The sequence below is a fragment of the Micromys minutus genome, assembly GCF_963924665.1.
Source record: "Micromys minutus genome assembly, chromosome: 10".
NCBI lineage: Eukaryota > Metazoa > Chordata > Mammalia > Rodentia > Muridae > Micromys > Micromys minutus.
Window position 1 is genome coordinate 34,417,063 of NC_137979.1, and position 21,436 is coordinate 34,438,498.

At 42.5% G+C, this 21,436-nt stretch overlaps 1 protein-coding gene across 2 annotated transcripts in view; it reads right to left on the bottom strand.

Annotated features, from left to right (window-relative positions):
* The window catches only part of TADA2A (transcriptional adaptor 2A), a 47,863-nt gene extending 26,683 nt beyond the window's left edge, over positions 1–21,180 (bottom strand). For both annotated transcript variants that reach the window (XM_080923071.1, XM_080923070.1), the window contains exons 1-5: positions 21,121–21,180; positions 19,324–19,440; positions 13,541–13,647; positions 10,786–10,845; positions 3,041–3,132 (exon numbers count right to left, since the gene is read on the bottom strand). In XM_080923071.1, the coding sequence (XP_080779197.1) occupies positions 3,041–3,132; positions 10,786–10,845; positions 13,541–13,647; positions 19,324–19,348 (284 nt within the window). In that variant the 5' untranslated portion in view covers positions 19,349–19,440; positions 21,121–21,180. The remainder of the gene's footprint in view (positions 1–3,040; positions 3,133–10,785; positions 10,846–13,540; positions 13,648–19,323; positions 19,441–21,120) is intronic.
* Positions 21,181–21,436: the final 256 nt, after the last annotated feature.

Consider the following 21,436-nt stretch of genomic DNA (forward strand, 5'->3'; position numbering starts at 1 on the left):
CAGGCATGGAGGTACACACCTATAATCCCATCACTCAGGAGGCAGAGGCAGAAGGGCCAGGAATTCAAGGTGATCACTGGCTACATATTGAGTTCAAAGGCCGCCTGAGATGGATACTTGAAACCCTGTTTCAATCATAATCATCACCATCATCTATCTATTTCCCTGAGGTAGGTCAGAGAAAGAATGGCTATAAATAGAAAGTCACCTTGGAGCCAGACATGGTGACCTATAATATCAACACTAAGGAGGTAGTAGCAGGCATGCTCTATGAGTTTGAAGCCAGCATGATCCACTAGGGTTCCAGATCAGCCAGGGTTATATAGAGTAAGACAATGTTTTTGAAAAAAAGAGAGCCGGTGTGGTAGCTTATCCTTTAACCTTAGAACCTGGGAGGTGGAGGCTAGAGATGTTTGAAATCAAGGCCAGCCTGGTCTATATACCAAGTTCCAGAACAGCCAGAACTACACAGAACTTTCTAAAAGAAAAAAGTCCACACTCCAAAAGGTGGAGAGAAGTGATTCTTGCAAGTTGTCCTTTGACCTTCATGTGCATGTGCTCATGTACATAAATAATAAAAAGGTGAGTTAACAAACATTTTTAAGGGTGTGGTGGTTTGAATATGCTTGGCCTAGAGAGTAGCACCACTGGGACATGTGGCCTTGTTGGAGGAAGTGTGCCACTGTTGGGGTGGGCAATGAAACCCTCCTCCTAACCATGTGAGAGCCAGTCTTCCAGCAGCCTTCAGATGAAGAGGTAGAACTCTTAGCAATTCTCTTTGCCATGCCTGCCTGAATACTGCCATGCTTCCACGTAGATAATGGACTGAATCTCTGAACCTATAAGCCAGTTCCAATTTAATGTTGTCTTTTTAAGAGTTGCCTTGGCCATGGAGTACAACCCTAAGACAGCAGGAGAGCCGGCTCAGCAATTTCAGTATTTCTTTCGGTGGCTCATAAATGACTGCCTATAGCTCCCTTTTCTGACCTCCTTGGCATGTGAACACCAGTGACAAGCGTTCATATAGATACACACACATGCACATAAATTTAATAAATATGTAAATAAACAAATATTTAAAAATCTTAAGAGATCATCAATGCCAACAGAAAGCATCTGGAACATGCAAAATAGACAAGCAAGGCATGATGATACACACCCTAAATCCCAGCACTTGGAGGGCAGTCATGTGGATCTCTTACATCTGAGGCCAACCAGGCAGGGCTACACTCAGACCCTGTCTAAAAATGTACATAAATCTAATTCTATCTTTGATGTGATACAAAACAAGTGTCACGGGCATATATTTCTTCACTAGAGTTTCTATGAATGTGCATGGTACTGAGCTCAAACATTCAGCCAGGATCTGAGATCCCTTGGTGTTAGCCTTGTAGTATATTCTTATTTCAATTTCACAGGATAAGAGAGAGAGAGAGAGACAGAGAGAGAGAGAGACCCAAAGAGAAAATTTAACTTGCTAAAAAAGACAAATCCAAAATATACCGAGGCTTCTAACTTCTCCCTACCCCAGGTGATGCAGAGGCAGAGGTGAATGTTTAGTCCCCCCTCAAGCTCACTCATACACAATCCTTCCCCTAAGACATGACTATGCTACTGTGTATGTCAGTCAACTGTAGAGAATTTGATTCCCTTACTAGGCAAACAGGCTACACGAGGGCAAGAACCTACACTCCTGTTCTCTTACCACCCAGCACAGAGCGTTATCCACACTGGATGAAGAAGCAACTGGATTCTTTGGTGCGGTTAGGGGGACTGAACCCAGCACCTCACACATACTAAGCAAAAGCTCTAATACTGAGCTACCTTCCCCAATCAGTAACAGACTTTCCTAGTCTTTGCTAAGAGGGAAAGAAGATGAGGAAGACTAGCTCACTTCAGAGAAAAATTAAACCTTAGGCAAAGATGACTGATTAGTAAGCCATTCACCAGTGACCAGTTTTTACCATCTTTTGTATTCTCCACAGCATAGTTTTAGGATGCGTACGTGCTAAAAGAATGAATGGAAACAACATATGAGCTGAACTCTGGTTCTTCTCTTGACCATTAGGGTGGCACACCTAATAACACCAGAAAGGAGGATGAGTGCTAGCAATCAGGGAAGATCCAGCAGAGGGTCCTTCACCAAGAAGTTACATCAAACGAGAAAGATTTTAAGTCCCCAGGCTTCAGATGCTTCATGAGAAAATATTTTTAACATCTCTGCTGTCTGCATAAAACAAAATTATCAGCAGCACGAGTGTTCCTAAAATGCAAAATCTGGGAGCGAGTTTACATCCATCATGCATATAAAAGCCAGGCATGTGGTCTGCATCTGAACTCCTGGCTTTGGAGACAGATATAGGTAGATACTGGGGATTTGTAGGCCAGCCCAAACAGGCTGAAACCACAACCTCCAGATTCGGTGAGACACTGTCTCAAAAACAAAAACCAACCAAACAAACAAAAACCAAACCTGAAGAAGGGCAAACGAGAGGAAGGCATTTGGTATCAATCTCTAGCTAACACACACAGGTAAGCAAACCCACCCTAAGCCCCGACACACACATTTAAATTTTAAAAGTAGTGTTGCATCCTAGGGCAATAATATTAAATCCCGTTTAATATCAAGTTCAAGTAAGGTGGTTTGAAAGCTAAAGACAGAACTTGGTTAAGAAAGCTGTGAAATTTCAACCTCAGGCTAGCTATGACTATCCTCCTCAAGTTTGATTCACTGAAATGAATCTAGAGCCTATTGTCCAGAAAACGATTTATAAAACTAGAAGGGAGCAGTAATTAGTAACCTATACTTCTCCACAACTCAGGAAGAACAATCTTGGAATTGATGTAACCAAAGTAATCTCTGAGAACTGCTCGGATGTGAAACTAAGCACTGTATGCTCCGGGCTGTTTCAGGCCAGAAGACATGTTACATGGATGAGAACTTGTTTCTAAGTCCTTGGTCACCAGGGAAGCCGCGCAGCTTTTTGGTTTCTAAGCTCTCTCCTTTTATGAATAGAAACACTCAGTACTAAATTCTTACCAATTTCCAAAGCCACAGTCCATTACAGCTTCTAAAAGTGCCATTTCTTCTTGAGCTGTCCAGCTGGGATCAAGAACAGGGAAGTCTGAGGTCTAAGGAGAAAAACAGATTTGGTTAGGAACAGGATAAGAATGGCATGCAGGAGTTCCAACTATAGATAGTACATGGTTTACAAAGATGGTACCACGTGTGGCAGTGCACATCTGTAATCCCAATGAGAAGGAGCAGGATCATTGGCTTCAGGTTCTGTGAGATACTCTGTCTCAAAGACAAAGGGGGAAAGTCTTGCAGGGAGACACCTGATCTCAAGTTCTGGCCTTTATACATAGGTGCACACATATATGTATACCACTATGCACATGTGTGAACGTACACCATGCCCCTCCACACAAAGACTGTCATCATCAGATACATTATTTTCCCTAAGATGCATTATTATTTTCTACTTCTTCCCTCCCTGCATCTATCAGCTAGGACATTCTCCAGTAAAACATAGCTACACTTAATTTTTTTTTTCTGAAAAGAATAAATGTTTCGGGATGTGTTACATAGTCATTATGGGTAATAATATTTATTGGTTCATCAGTCAGGAGTGCACACTGCTCTTCTAGAGAACCAGACTTTGATTTCTAGCACCTATGTCAGGTAGCTAAGAACTATGTGTAATTCCAGCTCAAGGAGATCTAACACCTTTAGCCTCCACAGGCACCTGATTCACATGTGCACAAGCTCGCGCTCTCGCGCGCGCACACACACACACACACACACACACACACACACACACACACACACACACACACTTAGCACCGACTACTCTTCCAAAGGTCCCGAGTTCAATTCCCAAAAAACCACATGGTGGCTCTCAACCATCTACAATGTGATCTGATGCCCTCTTCTGGTGTGTCTACATTTAAAAAAAAAAAAAAAGTCAGGCACGGTGGTACACATCTTCAATTCTAGCACTTGTGGGGCAGAGGCAGGTGGATCTCTGTAAATTCTAGGTCAGCCTGGTCTAGAGAGGAAGCCAGGACTATACATACAGCCAAGGCTACAAAGAGAGATCCTGTCTCAAAAAACAAGAGAAAAAAGAACTACATAGAAAAGGTATACAAAAGGCAAGCAAGAGGAAGAATGAAGATGTGTGGACTTTATGTGTATCTCAACAAACTGGCTGAGAGTGAGGCACACAGCTATAATTCCAGAACTAAGAAAGCAAAGACAGGATGCTTGCCATAAGTCAGAGGACAGTTTACACAGAAAGATCCTGGCCAGGCAGAGCTATATAGTAAGGGAGACAGACCTTTTCTCAAACAAGCAAACAGAATAATATCAAGTGGGTATGGCAGCAAATGCCTGTGATCCCAGCAATTAGAAAGCAGAGGCTTCAGGATAGAACACAGTCTAAGCCAGTGCACCAATCTAGGGTAGCCAAGGATACAGAGGGACTCCACCTGGAAAATAAATCAATAATAAAGTTTTTAACTCAAGAAGAGATCAGGGGCTGAGAAATGACTCAGTTTAAAACATTCTAGTGCTATTGCAGAGGTCCGGAGGTCGGTTTCTATCATCCACGTTGGGAAGCTCTCAAGTACTGTAATCCCAACTCTAGGGGTATCTGATAACTCTAGCCTCTGTGGACACACATGTACATAAACACAATTAAAAATAAAAATTAAAAAAGAACAAACAAATCAAAGGTGGTGTGTACAGCAGTGCATGCCTATAATCTTAGCACTTGAAGACTGAGGCAAGAGGATCACTATGAGTTTGAGGCCATCCTGGGTTTCATAGTGAGACTGTCTCAGAAAATGGTAAACAAAACACTATGTAATACCCACCAAAACATATAAGATGATAACGCCAAATGTTAGCGAGTATGTAAAACAATCAACAAGTGTAACATAAACAACCATGTGGAAAGATGTTCTAGTCATTTCTTTGAAAGTTCAACAATACATTCTACTCATTCTACCTGGGTTATTTACTCAGGAAGAATGAAAATATATCAATACAGAAAGCAATATCGAAAAATGCTTATAACAGTTTTACTCATAAGAGCTCCCTATCTGGCAAAGTGCAAGGGGTCCATAAAAAGGAGATGGATATTGCTTAGTAATGCAAAGTGACCGAAGAACATGTAAGAGGACTGGTATTACTCAAGAGATGGACAGATGGCTCAGTGGTAAGCACTGGCCCAGGTTTGAGTTCCAGCATGCACATGGCAGTTCACAACCACTGCAACTCCAGTTCCAGAAAACCCCATGCCCTCTGGCCTCTGTGCACAGACACACATGCAAAATACCCATACATATAACATAAAAAAATAAATCTTAGAAAACAAAAGCTGGTGACAGAAGAGTGAAAATTACTCTATGAGATAGCTGGTTCCAATGTTCCTTCTGATAAACCCAGTTTCCTCACTGAACATGGCTGGGCCAGTGACTTAAAGCTTAGTAGCTTCTCTTTTTATATTAAGCCACCAAGTAAACAAGCTGTGGTAGTGGTGGGGACTGCGTGGAGAGGCTTCATGAAGGGCAGTGGCCTGGAGACAACGCAGACCATCAGGTACTGGGCTGACTGTCAATCAGGAAGAGTAAAATGAAGCCCTCGTAATGAGGTGCCAGAGGACTATGAAAAGGCACTTGGGACTCACAAGCCGAGGATTGCAGAACTGAGGACCAGCTGCTCTGGGCCTCATCTGAGTTCCTGAGCCACAGCAATTGCAAGAGGTAAAAAAGCAGTTTCTAGTTTAAGCCACAAAGTTTTCAGATTGCAACTATAAAATAAAGAACTAAGCAGAACTAAGCACTATTCGCTTTCATGTATGTCTGAAATTTTTATGATAAAAGTAAAACAAAAAAATAATATAAGAGCTTTTCCAATTACATAGGCAATACAACTTGTCGTAGCTTCTATTGATAAAATCTGTCCTATTAGTTAAGTCACAGTACTAATGAGCAACACACTTTGATCTAAGTCTATCATATGAGCTTATTATGTATGAGATCTGAGAGAAATTTCAGAGTCCACGAATAGATTAACGTCATACCAACTACATTCAACCTGGCAAGCACCATAAAGATATGTTAAGCATGAAAAGTCACACATTAGCAAAAGGCCTGTCATTTTAGAACACTGATTACCTCTTACCAACTTATATTCTAATACAAATTTTCCACATTATAGAAGGAAAAAAAGGCTTCTCTGAATAACACTGAACTTAAAAGTGTGTGTGTGTGTGTAGGCATCTTCTTCATCTTTGTTGTCGTCTTCCTCCTCCTCCTCCTCCTTCAGGTTCAGACCCTTGACCCAAACTTGGGTCTGAATCTCTAACAATGGGACCTAGAAATCTAGTTCTGTGAAGCTCCTGGTAATAGAGTTAAGAATTACTGTTATAAAGGGTGTGGTTGAGGAGCTGCCATCTCTTGCTCAATGTCCTAAGAGTTATAAGACAAAAATAGCTACAGAATTCAGAAATCTATTAATGCACCACCCACCACAGAATGAGTAACTCCAGAGAATGCAGCGTTGTGAGATGAGAAAGGCACTGAAACCATTTAAAGCTACCAGATGCTTCATGCTGCCAAGAATCGAGACTTAGAGGCTTGGAGAGTAGAAAGCCAAAAGCTGGTCATCACTTCTACAGAAGGAAAGATCTGTTGGAATAGCGAAGATCGGTGAATAAAAGCTAGAGAGTATCAGAAGTCACCAGAGGTGCCCCTAAGTTCAGATGAAAGGTATTTGTATGGGTAGTGAACATGTGAGAAAGGATGATGTAATAAGAACCAAGTGGACTTGGCTAAAGTGAAGCTGTTTTTAGCATTGTGTGGAAGACGTGGCACCCGGAATAGCTAAGGAGAGCTCACAGTCAGCTTTCCTCCAGTGGCTGGCCATGACTACAAACTACCCAACTACATAATTATCTCATAAGGGGTTATTTTACCATTCCAAATGAATAAATTTGGAGACGTAGCTCAGCAGTAGCATATGATCCAAACCCTGCACCATAAAAATAAATAACAAAATTTGAGTCTAGAGGTTCTTATGTGGATTTGAAAAGGTGAATCAATTTTCTGAAGATATAGTGACTTTGGTGAAACGAACAGTATTTTTCCAACCCTTCATGTGCAACTGGCAAAAGTGGAAACGTTCCAGGTTAGTGTTCCAATTAATGAATATAAGATTTAAGAGTAAGTAAACCCTTGGAGGTAGAGGTAGGAAGATCCAGGATTCAAGGCCATCTTTGGCTACATAACAAGTTTGAGGTCAGCCTGAGCTACATGAGACCCTTAAAAATTAAAAAGAGACTGCAGGCTGGAGAAATGACTCAGGGATTAGGAGCACTTCCAGAGGACCTGAGTTTGGTTCCCAGAACCCACTTCAAGTGCCTCACAACTTTAGCTCCAAATGGTCAGACGTCTCCAGCCTCAGCTGGCACCTGAACTCACATGCACATGCCCACACGCAAGCATACACACTGGCACATAATTTAAAAAGAAATAAAAATAAACAGTTTTTTTGAAAGGAGAGACTGGAAAGTGTTACGGAAACTCTTAAGTTGTTTTTTTGTTGACTAATTCATTAAAGTCCAGAACATGACTCCCAGTATTAAAAGCACAGGTACACTAGCAGGAGCCAACAAATGGTCAAATTCATGTCACTTTTCTTTCTGAATTATTGTGTTTTACTTTGCTTTTAAAACAAGGTCTTCTGTAGCCCTAGCTAGCCTCTAGTTTCCCATGTAGAAAATGAGAAAGACCTTTGACTACTGATCATTCTGGCTTAATTTCCTAAGTACTCCCAGGTCCTTTCTATGTATTGTTTGGTTTTATGTGAGGATGGAACCTAGGACTCTAGCTTAAGAGCTCAATATATAAACCAGGCTCCTAAGCGCTGGGATTAAAGACATACACTACCATGTCCAGCTTCTTTCTAATCTTTTATAAAACACACATAAATGTGCTGTGAATTACACAGTAGGCAGAATTCTACACATATTTTTCTTCTAAAAGTTCTGTCTGTTCTTTAACCAAGCACTAGGTACTGCAGGTAAAATCATTTAAAATTAAACACTCTGCAGATGGAATTAAAATTACTACCAACTAGCACAGTAGAGAAACAAGTCTGGTTTATCTTAGGTGAGCCCAATGAAATAATTCAAGTCCTTAAAAGTATGAGAGAGGAGCTGGAGAAATGGTTTAGTAGTTAAGAACACTATACTGGGGGCTGGAGAGATGGCTCAGTGGGTAAGAATGCTGACTGTTCTTCCAGAGGTCCTGAGTTCAATTCCCAGTAACCACATGGTGGCTCACAACCATCTATAATGGGATCTGATGCCCTCTTCTGGTGTGTCTAAAGACAGCTACAGTGCACTTACATTAAATAAATAAGCACCATAAATGAATACCACTCTGGCTATCTTCCAGAGGACCTGGGTTTGATTCCCAGAATCGTATTATCGTGGTTCACAACTATCCAGAGGGCTCGACATTATCTTCTGACCTCCAAGAGCACCAGGCACCATGTGGTGCACACACATACATGCAGCCAAAAGGAAGGCAGAAGAGTGAGAGTAAGCGGGATAAAACAGTAGGTCAAAGGCTCAAGCACTTCATCAGCAGGCCTCAAGGACTCCCAGTGTCAGTGGCTCTGGAGATGGTAAAAGGGGGCCAGGAGTCAGGGCAGCCTCTAAACACCAAGAACAAACTCTGGCCAACAGCCAGCTAGCCTGTAAAGAAACAGAGGCACCAATCCTTCAGTCTCAGTCAATTCTGCCAATGACCCGAATAAGCCAAAAATAATTCTCCCCCAGGAGTCAAGATAAAAGCCCAGGTTGGCCAAACACCTCTCTTTCAGCCTCTCAAGACCTGCCACAAACCAGTAAGCCCACTGCTCTGCTGACCTGCAGAATTGTGCAAGAATAAATATGTGCTGTCTTAAGCCACTTAGTTTTTCATAATTTATAACAGCAACTGTAGAAAACTAATACAGTGTTGAATGATTAACCTATACTATGAAATTACTACTAATAGAAAAATTATACCAGGGTCTGACGAATACTTATTTTAGTTGCTTTAAGTGCTCTGAAAACAGAATTCGCCTGAAGTGCCAGAAGTCAAATCCAAAATCTGGTGCACACTAGGGCGGGGCTCTGCCACTCGGCTAGATTCCCCAGGATTCAAACAAAACAATTTTTTTTCCTTTTTTTAAACATTAATGTATGAGTGCTCTATCTGCATATTACGCCTGTGTGCCAAAAGAGGGCATCAGATCTCATTACAGATGGTTGTGAGCCACCATGTGGCTGGAACTTGAACTCAGGACCTCTAGAAAAGCAACCAGTGCTCTTAACAGCTGAGCCATCTCTCCAGTCCACATACGTAACCAATTTAACGAAGTACATAGGTCTGTCAAGCACACCTGATTATTCTCGTTGGCTTATCCAACTGGCCAGGGCTGTAAGAGTGACAGCACTCTTTCTTTAAAGGTGGCAATGCCATTACTCAAATCAGTCAAGTCTTTTCTGGTCTATTGACCAGTTTGTCTCTTCAAATTCTTTTTCTTATCTTCTCTGACTTTTAAAAAAGATTTATTTTATTTTTAACGATGGTGTATATTCGTGCATGTGTACACACACTTCTGTGCACAAGTGAGGTGTCTATGGAGTCCAGAAGTGGGTTTCAGGTTTCCCTAGAGCTGCAGTATAGGGAACTGTGTTGTCCCGAATCAGTGCTGGGAACTGAATTTCAGTCCTCAAGAATAGCTGGTGCTCAAAACTGACAGGCCATCCTTCCAGTCCTATTATTTGTTGGTTTTTGAGACAGGGTATGGTAGTTTAAATAAAAATGAGTCCCTTAAATCTCAGACACCTGAATTCTTGACCCCTATTTGGTTGCTGTTTGTCAAGGAATAAGAGGCATGGCTTTTGTTGGAAGAGGTTTGTCACTTGGAGGTAGGCATAAGGTTTCAAAAGTCTCCTGTCATTCCCATCTCTCTGCTTCCCATTTGTGGCCCAGGATATGAGTCTCAGCTGCTACTGCTGTGCCAGGCCTGTTCCCCAAAATGATGGGTGGACTCTGATCCCTCTGAAACTAGAACCCCAAATAAACCCTTCCTTGTATAAGCTGCCTTGGCCATGCTGTTTCATCCCAGCAACAGAAGTTACTTCCCAAATAGCTACCAAATGGAGAGGAGGTACTCAAATGCCTGGGGCCATTCTCACATAAACCACCACACAGTGTCTTCTCACACTACTTCCCTTACTCGCCTTGAACTCATGGCAACCCTCTTAAATGCTGGGATTACAGACAGAAGCCACATCACCCAGCTATGTTAAGCTACTGTTTTTATTTATTTGCTTACTTATTATAACAGGCTTGCTTGCTTATTTATTATAGTGGGCTTTTTTTTTTTAACTTTATATGTGTTGGTATTTTGCCTGTGTGTCTGTATAAGGGTATCAGATCCTCTGGAACTGGAGTAACAGAGAGATGTGAGCTACCATGTGGGTGTTGGGAATTGAACCCAGGTCGTCTGGAAGAACAACCAGTGTTCTTAACTGCTAATCCATCTCTCCAGCCATTTTTATATTTAAATATTTTAATAGGTTACAAAGAACTAAAACAGCTATTAAATAATTATCAAATTTAGAAGAGAAAAAGATAGAGATACATGGAGACAGAAACTTAGTTCTCAGTCTAAATACTTGAAAAAGGAATCAAAGTTTCCATCAATGTCATCATTACCATTATTTCGTAAGTATGATCACTCTGATGTTTCTTGTACTCAAATCCTCTAGTGAAACACTGTGGAAAAAAAAAAGTTAAATTACTAAAAGCTACTTTTAAAAAGTATTTTTAGGGCTGGGGACAAGGCTCAGTTGGTAGAGAGCTTACTAAGCACACACAGCACCAGATTCAACTTGGAAGGTAAAGCTAGAAGAATCAAGAATCAAAGGTCATCCTCACTCAGCTACACAGCCAGTTTTAGGTGTGCTAGGCTACAAGAGACCATGCCTATAAAAATAAAAATAAGGGGGCTCAGCAGTTAACAGCATTTGACTGCCCTTTCAAAGGGAATTCAATTCCCGCAACTACATGGTGGCTCACAACCATCTGTAATGGAATCAGATGCTACATTGAACTTACATACATTAAACACACAAACAAACAAATAAGTCTTAAAAATGAAAAAAGCCAGGCATAGTAGTCTATGCCTTTAATCCCAACACTTGGGAGGCAGAAGCAGGAAGATCTTTGCAAGTTTGAGGCCAGACTGGTCTGCATACACAGTGAGTTCCAGGACAGCTAGGGCTCTGTAGAGACCCTGTCTTAAAACACCAAAAGTAGCTCTTTTTCTTCTAGTCCCAGGTGCTGCAGGAGCCACAAGTTCCCCTGCAGACATGGCCAAGTCCAAGAACCACGCCACATACACCAGTCCCGAAAATGGCACAGAAATGGCATCAAGAAACCATGGTCACAAAGATACCAATTTCTTAAAGCTGTGGACCCAAGTTTCTGGGGAACATGGGCTTTGCCAAGAAGCACAACAAGAAAGGCCTGAAGAAGGTACAGGCCAATAATACAAAGGCAGTAAGGGCCTAAGGCCATCAAGCCCAAGCTACCCAAGGGCCCCAGCAGCAAACTCAGACATCTGGCTTTCATCACTCACCCCAAGCTTGGGAAGAGGATTCGAAGCTACATGGCCAAGGGCCATAGGCTCCGCCAACCAAAGCCCAAGGTTCAAACCAAGACAGAGGCCAAAGCTCAAGCTCAGACTTCCAAATATGCCGAGTTCCCTGTGAAGGCTCCAAAGAAAAGGCCCCTGCCAGCGTGAAGACAGATGGACTGCTGTGACACCCACCTACACACTACTTCAGATGACCAGTGTCCTGTGCTGTTTTTACAAATAAACTTGAGACAAGAAAAAAATAAACAAACTAAAAAATAAGACAAAAGATGGTTTGAAGATGCTCTGTTTTTTTTTTTTTTTTTTTTTTTTTTTTTGTCTTATTTGAGGCAAGAACTCATATACTTCAAGTAGTCTAGTCTGGCCTTGAAATCCTCTTCTGGTCTCCACTTTCCAAGTTCTGAAATTACAGGCCTCTACTGCCACTAGCAACCTGATGGACATACTGCAGTCTTTTTTGTCGTTGTCATTTTAAGATTTATTTATTATATATAAGTACACTGTAGCTGTCTTCAGACACACCAGAAGAGGGCATCAGGTCTCATTACAGATGGTTGTGAGCTACCATGTGGTTGTTGGGAACTGAACTCAGGACCTCTGGAAGAGCAGTCAATGCTCTTAACCTCTGAGCCATCTCTCCAGTCTTAAGGCCATTGTTTTGGGTTTTTTTTTCTTGTTTTTGGTCTACTGGAAAGAATTTTGCTATGTAGTCCAGGCTGGCTTCATCTTCCCTCCTCTTGTCCATTCTCCCAAAGTCCCATGCCCAGTATATAATCTTTTTAATTTTTAAAAAATTTTTGGTTTTTCTAGACAGAATATGTCTGTGTAGCCTTGGCTGTCCTGGCTCTCTGTACAGCAAGCTAGCCTTGAACTCAGAGATCTGCCTGTATCTGCCTCTGAGTTCTGGGATTCTTATAACTGAAGAGAATCACTTTTGTTACATTGTAATAGATCTAAAACTGAAAGTTGTGTGTGTGCACATGTGTTGTAGGTGCACTCAACTATGCACATCCTCACAAAGGCCACTACTGGGAATATTCCTCTATCACTCTCTGCTTTACTTTTTGAGACAGGGTCTCTCACTGAACCTGGAGTTTGTCATTCAGCTAGTCTGGCTGGCTAACAAACCCTCAAGCTTCCCCTACCTACTCTACACCCTCCCCAGCATGGGGCTTCAGGCAAATGCTACCATGGCCGGGTTTTACACAGATGCTGGGAATTCAAACTCAGGTCCCCACGCTTGCACAGCAGATATTTACCCACTGAGCATCTCTGCTATGTCTGGAATGCTTCTTATAATCAAGTGTCTTAGACTGGCTAAGACCCAATAACCCCAACAAGCAAATTACTTAGACTTTGCCTGAGTTTCGTCTGTAAAATGGAGTTATTTACTTACTTCTCAGCGCTGCAGTGATGATTTAGGGCTGACTCAAGTGAGGTACTCAAAGCAATACCTGACACACCTACCCAGTAGTACTCCTAATATAGGCCACAAAACACTTTGTTCCCTTGTCATCTATACAAAAACAACTCTAACAAGTTAAACAGTGAGGTCAAAAGAAACAACCTGCTAGCTCTGACTCCTGTGATTGAAATCTTCCAGTTTACTGGAGAAGGTGGTTAAACTGAGTGGCTCTGTGGAACAGCTGTCTGTCTCACCTGTCTGTTCCCAACCTCCCCGGTAAAGTCTGCAGGGAAGACTATCCGTAGGAAGAGAGAAATCATGCAGGGTGGTCCTAAGCTGCCAAGCTACTCTAAGTTACTGCATCCACAAAACAAACCAGGAGAGACACCCTCTCCTCAGGGAATTACCTGCAAACACAGGAAGAAAGGAGGAGGCCCACATTCAGCACACTTAATGTAAGGTTCCATGAGGTAGGAGGAACAGCCTCTGCAAGGAGGCTTATCAGACGGATCATCTGGAACATACAGAAAACAAACATAAGTTTAAAACTATGAATGGCTGAAGACCAACTGCGTTGACAAACACGTGGAAGTGGGCTGAGTTTACTGCACACATAAAAACAAGAGCCATTACAGCAGAGTGTTCCCACCTCCAGACCCACTGCTTCAAGCGCTAGGCAGTGATGGCCCCACAGAAGAGCAACTTATAACTAGAAGTTTTATTAAAGTTTTACAGAGCCCATTTTGCCACAGGGAAAAGAAACCAGGCCAACGATTGTCCCACCTCAGCAGCAGCACACAGGCAGTCACTACCCAGGTCTTTCAACTTCTCTGCAAGTTCCACTTTTTTTCTTAACAAGTTGGAGGAATTCCAATTTGGGATTTAAGCTCTGTGTCTAGCTGTGAGATACCAAGGAAAAGTCAAACCGCTGCAAGCAGGCCTGCTTTTGTTCTGAACCATGAAGGCAAAGGGTACAATAAATTCTCCAAAGCCCTAAGACTGAAGATACCTTTGTTCCAGGTTGCCCTAAATCCTGCCTCTCTGAAGTCAGAGCAACCTATTGTTTCCTGTGATTGCCCAGGGAATGTGGGACAAAGGCCTTGGAAGGGGATGAAGAAACGTACTGTGTGCTATCATCTTCTGTAACTCAACAGCACTTTCCTCTGCTCTAACAGATACCTGAAGTCATGAAGAAAGCTGACAGGTTAAAGAAACGCCCTGCCTGAAGCTTATTCCTTTTGCTGTTTTTGAGACAGAGTCACATGTAGCCCAGGCTAGTCTCCAACTACAACCTTCAACTCCTCACCTGCCCACTTCTACCTCCAAAGTGAAGGGATTACAGGCATTGACCATCTACCACTTCTGATAAAAAAAAAAAATTAAGTGCTAGATATCAATTTTTAAAAAACTTTTATGTCTGTGTGTGACACATGCATTTGAGTACAGGTCCCAATGGAGGCCAGAAGAGGGTGTCAGGTCCTCTGGAGCGGGAGTTACAGACCACCTGACAGCTTGCTCCCTACAAGAACAGAACACCTTAAGGGACATGCCATCTCTCCAGCCCCAGATGCCAACCTTTACCAAATCATCATACCCTAAACTCTTTGTTTTATTTTTATTTTATTTTTTTTTAAATTTTACAACTTTATTTTACAAAACAAAGATAAATGTACAGATTTTAAGCATTTTTGCATAAAATTATACAATACATTTTTGTCAGTACTTTTATTTTTATTTTTAAGAAACAGGCTTTATGTTGTCAAAATGGCCCTGAACTCCTAGGCTCAAGTGGTTCCATATTTCACAATAGATCTTCTCTAATTTTTTTGTATTACATTTTATTGTATTGTTTATTTGTGTGTGTGCGCGCGCGTTTTCTCCTTCCAGATTGTGGTGCATAGGAATTGAACTCAGGTCCTCAGGCTTGAGCCCTGGTGCTGACCCATTTCTATCCTTTTTTAACAGTTCACTTCATCAATGAACTAACCTCATGGTTCTGAGCCACTCCCTAGGAAGACATTTTGAAAATCCAAGGCGGCGGATTTTTGCTGCTACAATGAGTAGGATGTGCTAAGAACTATTCGCAGAAAGGAACTGGGACTGTTGATGCTAAATACTCAAGATATTCCTTCCTGCACAGCAAAACAAACATACGAAAAAGATCCAAGTTCTTAGCAACTTTTAATTATTTCATTAAATATTCAGCTAGATAGCAAGACAAAGCTCACAATTGCATTCCCTAGAACCTATTTCTATATTACACGTTAAAAAATGTTTGGTTTTGATAGTGTTGGTGATCTGAGCCAGGACCTTGTATGCACCAGTGAAGCAGGGTTTGTAACAGTACCCAATGGAAATATTTTTGACTGCAGGGTGTGGTGGTGAATATCTTTAATCCCAGCATTCAGGAGATAAGTGGGTAGATTTTTATGAGATCCACACCAGCCAGAGCTACTTAGTTGGACTCTGTCTTAACAACATTTTAATATATTTGAATACTTTAATACAACTGTACACAAGAGGAGGTGGTATTCTGTTTTGTTCAGAACTTGACCAGGGGTTACTGAGACTTGTAACATCTCTTAGTCACTAGCAGCCTGATTCATCCCATGATTCCACCACCAGGTCTAAGCAGCTGACTGCTAAGGTCATCATGTATGTCTCCTGCAGCTTTAATGTCCTGTCCTCTATACTTCTACCTCCACTGCTTTATGACAAGGTTTAATTCTCTAACTCAGTCTATTCCTTGAACTGGAGGCAATCCTTCTGCCCCAGCCTCCCATGTGTTGGGATTACAAGTATGTGCCATCAATCTAGCAGTAATAATGTCTTAAAAACATATTGATACACTTGCTATTTTACTATATATATACATACATACACATACATACATACATACATACATACACACACACACACACACACACACACACACACACACACACACACACACACACGGAGCTAGAGAGATGGTTCAGTGATTAAGAGCACTGACTGCTCTTCTAGAGGTCCTGAGTTCAAATCCCAGCAATCACATGGTGGCTCACAACCATCTGTAATGGGAATCTGACAACCTCTTCTGGTGTGTCTAAAGACAGTGACCATGTACTCACATACATGAGATAGATAAATAAATCTTAAAACACACACACACAACATTTTACATTTCTCTCTCCATGTATTTTTCTAAAACTAGAATTATTGAGTGCACAGAGAATTGATCAAGGGTTTTGAGAGTTTATTTATTTTGATTGCATTTATTTATCCACTTTGTGAATATGTGTGGGCATGAATGCTCTATAGAATACTCATGGTGTATAACTCCCAACCACTGCAGGGGATCTGACACCTCTGCCTGGCCTCCATACCTACACTCCTATGTACATATCAAAACACATATAAACAAAAAATGTGGTTAAATCAATAGGAATACTGTAAGTGGGCTGGAGAGAAGGCTCAGAGGTTCAGTGCATATACTCCTCTGAAGACTAAAGTTTGGCTCCTACAATAGCCTATACCCTAAGTTCCATGAGATCTTGACACTTTCTTTTGTCTTCATCGGATACCTGTACTCACATGTATGTGTACACGCACGCGCACACACGCGCGCGCGCGCGCACACACACACACACACACACACACACCAACACTCTCTCTCCCCCTTCTCCCCCTCCTCTCTCTCTCTCTCTCTCTCTCTCTCTCTCTCTCTCTCTCTCTCTCTCTCTCTCTCTCTCTCAAATATTAAATCTTTGAGGCTGAAGAAATAGCTCAGCAGTTAACATTAGTGGCTGTTCTACCAGAGGACCAGGGTCTAATTCCCAACATCCATACGGTAGCTCACACCATCTGTGACTCCCTCTTTTGGTCTCTAAAGGCACCAAGTATGCACGTGCGGCAGACTTATGAGAAGGCAAAACACTTATACACATGAAATAATAAAAATTTCTAAAAAAATAAAATAAAAGTAAATCTTAAAAGCAAACCCACTATAAACAGGGCTGAAAGTATGGCTCAGTGCTTAAAGAATGTTTACTGCTCTTATAGGAGACCTGGGTTCGGTTCCCAGTATCCACAAATCTATAATTCCAGTTTTAGGTGATCCCAAATCCTTTTATGGCCTTCATGGGTGCCTGTAAACATGCAGTACAAATAAACTCACAGGGACAAACACACAGACATATTAATAAATCTTTACAAAACAAAAACATTATAAACATAGTTGAAAAACCAAGTAAATTGGAAGAAAGTATTTGCAAACTCGTGAGAGAAAGAGGTTGGGTTTCTTCTTTTTTAAATTTTTGCTCTTTTATGTGTGTGCGTCCTGTGTTGCATCACATGGACATGCAGTGCTTGTGGAGACCAAGAGCTGTCAGACCCCCTGGGACTGCAGTTACAAATAATTGTGAGCCAATAGGTAATGGTGGTTGAACTAAGGCCCTCTGGAAGAGCAGCCAGTGATCTTAACCACATCTCTCTAGCAACTGAAATTCTTATTATATAAAGATATTCCTGAGGCCCCAAGTTTGAGTCATACCATCAAAGGAAAACATAAAACGGAAAAACCACATGGTTGCTGTGGACCACACTTGTAAATTCTAGGGAGGCTGAGGAAGGATTTCTGTGACTTCAAGACCTGCCTAAGCTACACATTAAGCTCCATGTCAGCCAGGGCTATATAATAAGACATAAGACACTGTCTCAAAAAAGCCAAATAGAACAAAACAAAGCCAGGAACAGGGAGTGGTGCATTCCTACAGTCCCAAGTACTGGGAAGAAGAGGCTAAGAGACTCATTTAAGAATCTGAATTTGAAACCAGTCTCAGCAACAGTGAGAATTCACCTCAAGAACAAATAAAATAGGGCTGGAGAGACAGCTCAATGGTTAAGAGCACTGGCTGCTCTTCCAGAGGTTCTGAGTTTAATTTCCAGCAACCACAGGGTGGCATCTGTAAGCAATAAGAGGGATCTGATGCCCTCTCTTGATGTGTCTAAAGACATCAAAAATATACTCATGTATAAAACCAATCAATCAATCTTAAAAACACAAAAAATAAAACAGTTGGGAAGAAAGTAGAGAAATAAAAATGGTCTTAAGCATGGGGAAATTGTTTACCTTTGCTTATAAGAAGAAATAAAAGTGAAAACTACACTAAAATGTAACTTCTCACTACAGATGAAAAAAAAAATTCAAAGCTTGACAATGAACCTTTGCAGCAGGACTATGGGTAACAGGACAGGTAGAAATGCAAAATAATACAGTTCATTTGGAGGAGAATTTAGGAATAAATAAACAAAACTACAAATCATCATTATTTGTCGGTTTTTTGTTTGTTTGCTTTTTAGGCAGGCTCTCATTATGTAACCCAGGTTTGTCTGAAACTCTTTATGTGGATCATGCTGGCCTTGAACTCACAAAGATCACCTAGCCTCTGCCTCCTGAGCACTAGGACTAAAGCGCTTACAAAAGTTGAACAGCAGGGACGGATGGCACCAGCCTTTAATCCCAGACTCAGGAGGCAGAGGCAGACTCATTACCAAGCACAGGCTAGCCTGATCTACAAAGAGTTCCATGACAGCCAACTAAGTTACACAGAGAAAAGATGTGGGAGTACTACCAGTTTACACCTGGAACATTAGTAAAATGAAAATGTAGAACCGGACGTGTCAAGGATTCTAACTTTCTGAATGTACGGAGGTAAAATGTACAGTGTCTTTGAGAAAACGACGATGGGAAATGAAACCTAAAAACACACTTCTGGTTCTTACTAATGAACATCTACTTTGTGACTGTGCATGTGTGTATGTGCACTGTCCAATTTTGTGACTTCTACTTCTTTGAAATCCAATGACGGTACAAGTCTGAAAGCCCAGCACTTCCTTGATGAATAAGTAGTTCAAGGCCATCCTTAGCTACCAAGCCAGTTCCAGGCCACCCAATCTACAGGAGAGCCTGGACTGAAAATAGCATGTTTATTTTACAGATCAATCATGGTGGCTAGTCAGCCGGCTTTATTCTACAGTGATGAAGCTGTGTTGCATTCAGTAGGCAAACAACAGACAGGTATTGCCTGCTTTAAGTGATATTTCTAATTCCTTCAGGCATTATCATCCAACTTCAAAGGTGTCGCCTCCCTGATCAACCTTTCATTGGCTATTTATCGTCACTGGAGACTTGTCCCACTATACTTACTGCTAAAGGAACCCAATCGGTCCATCCTCTAGCTGAGAGACTGCGGTTTGATCTTTCTTGATGGAGAGCTTGTTCAAGACTTCAGAAGTTGCCAAAGATGAATGATCCAACGATCCCCTAGGAACAAAGAGAAGACCCAAACAGATCAGAAAACCATCCCAAGGTTGATTTCACTGACAGAATTTAAAGTATACCCTCCTTACAAAATCTGGAACTTGCTGGTAGAGTGGTATGCACCTTCAATCCTAGCACCCAGGAAGCAGAAGAAAATAGGTCTCTGTGAGTTCAAGACCAGTCTGGTCTACACAAAGAGTTCTGAGCCAGCCAGGGCTACACAGTGAGTGAAACTCTGTATCAAAAATAAATTTGAATTTGTTAAATTTAAAAATGAATTTATGGAAACTGGAAACTAAGGAATCTTACCCAACATATACCAATCAGTAATTTACTCATCAAAACAGGAGAAATAGGAGGACTTCAACATCAGCCCTGGCTATATTGGACTGCCTAAAACCCAAAACCCAAAACAAGCTGGGCAGTGGTGGTACACACCTTTGATCCCAGCACTCAGGAATCACAGGCTGCCTAATCTACAGAGTGAGTTCCAGGACAGGCAGGGAGGTTATGCAGAGAAACCCTGTCTTGGAAAACAAACAAACAAACAAACCACCCAAACCAAAACAAAGCACATAGCAATTTGGACAAATAAATGTTGGTCTTCTACAAGACCATTTTTAGCTTGGGGAATGATGTGTATGCAGTGCTTAGATAATAAGGCTGAGGGCCAATTTTTTGACTCCTTTGGGTAGGGGTGAGTTTTTCCTTTGTATAGTTCCAAGAAAACTGGGTCTTTGAAGAAGAATGTTGTGGGCTCAGTAGCTCAACTGTAGGGTGTTTTAGCAGGAAGGATGCTTTACATTCAAACTCCAACATCCTATAATCAAGTAAACCCAGTATTCCAGAGGTACAGGCAGGAGAATCAGGAGTTCAAGGAAATTCTTGGCTACATTAAGTTCAAGGTTGGCCCAAGATACATGAGGTTGCCTAAAAAAACAAACGAATGAATGAATTCAACAAAGGTGTATTATATACCCAGGAATAAAACAATACCCAACATCCTTATGCCAGGTACTGACTGGAATCACTGTATGTGGACTCTATCTTGGAATCCTAACAATCTCCTGACACGGGCTGTTTTTTCCACGAGAAAAGAAGCGCTAAAGACTTGAGTATTTGCACCATGTTTTACGGGCCCTATCGATAGACCCTTAGACCGTCAAAGACACTACAATACATTCTGACAAAAACACTTCCCGTAGCAAAGCACAATGCTTCGGAAAGCAAAATCCTTCCTCTCCTTCCTTAAAAGACCACGCAGTGACACTAACATCCTTGAGAGACGGGTTACATTGAAATAAATTACTAGAGGGAGGGAGGAAGGGACGGAGGGGCAGGACCCCAAGAGCACAGGGGAGTCGCGAGCTTGGCAGTTGTGCAGACAGCATCCTTAGAGCTGCATGCTCTTGGGCAAGTCACTGTATCGGGGCCTCGGCTCCAAAACGGTACTAAACACTGGCTCGCCGAGACCCACGTGGGAGTTCGGCGGCTCAGGTGGGCCGGGGCCGCGCTCCACCGCCCAGCCGGGAACACCAAGGAGCCGCACCGCCAGCCGCGTGGGGGGAGGGGGAGGAGCTCGCCGGGCCGCACCCACCTCCCCCGCCACGTGGCCCCGCCGAGCCAGCCCGCACCTCGCGACCTCGCGTGCCTTCGCTCCCGCCGCTCGGCCCCACGCCTCACCTCGCCACGTCCCGCACCTCGGCGCAGAAGAGCCCGCCGCTGCGCGCGCTGTGCACTCTCTCTGCGTGCGCGCCACGGCGTGCGCGCGCGGCCCCGAATCACGTGCGCGGCCCTGTGCCACTCAGTCACGAGCACGCCGAGTCCGTCCCGCCTCCTCCAGCCGGACGGCGGGCGGGTCCCGGTGGCGCCGCCCCAGGATGGGGGAGTGTGGTACCTGGCTGCAAGTCGGTGGGTCCTGAAGTCTGACTTGGGGTCACTTTCCCTGTCGCCACTGGCGTCCCGGTGGAATGCGCTAAGGCGGTCTCGGCTGGTTCAG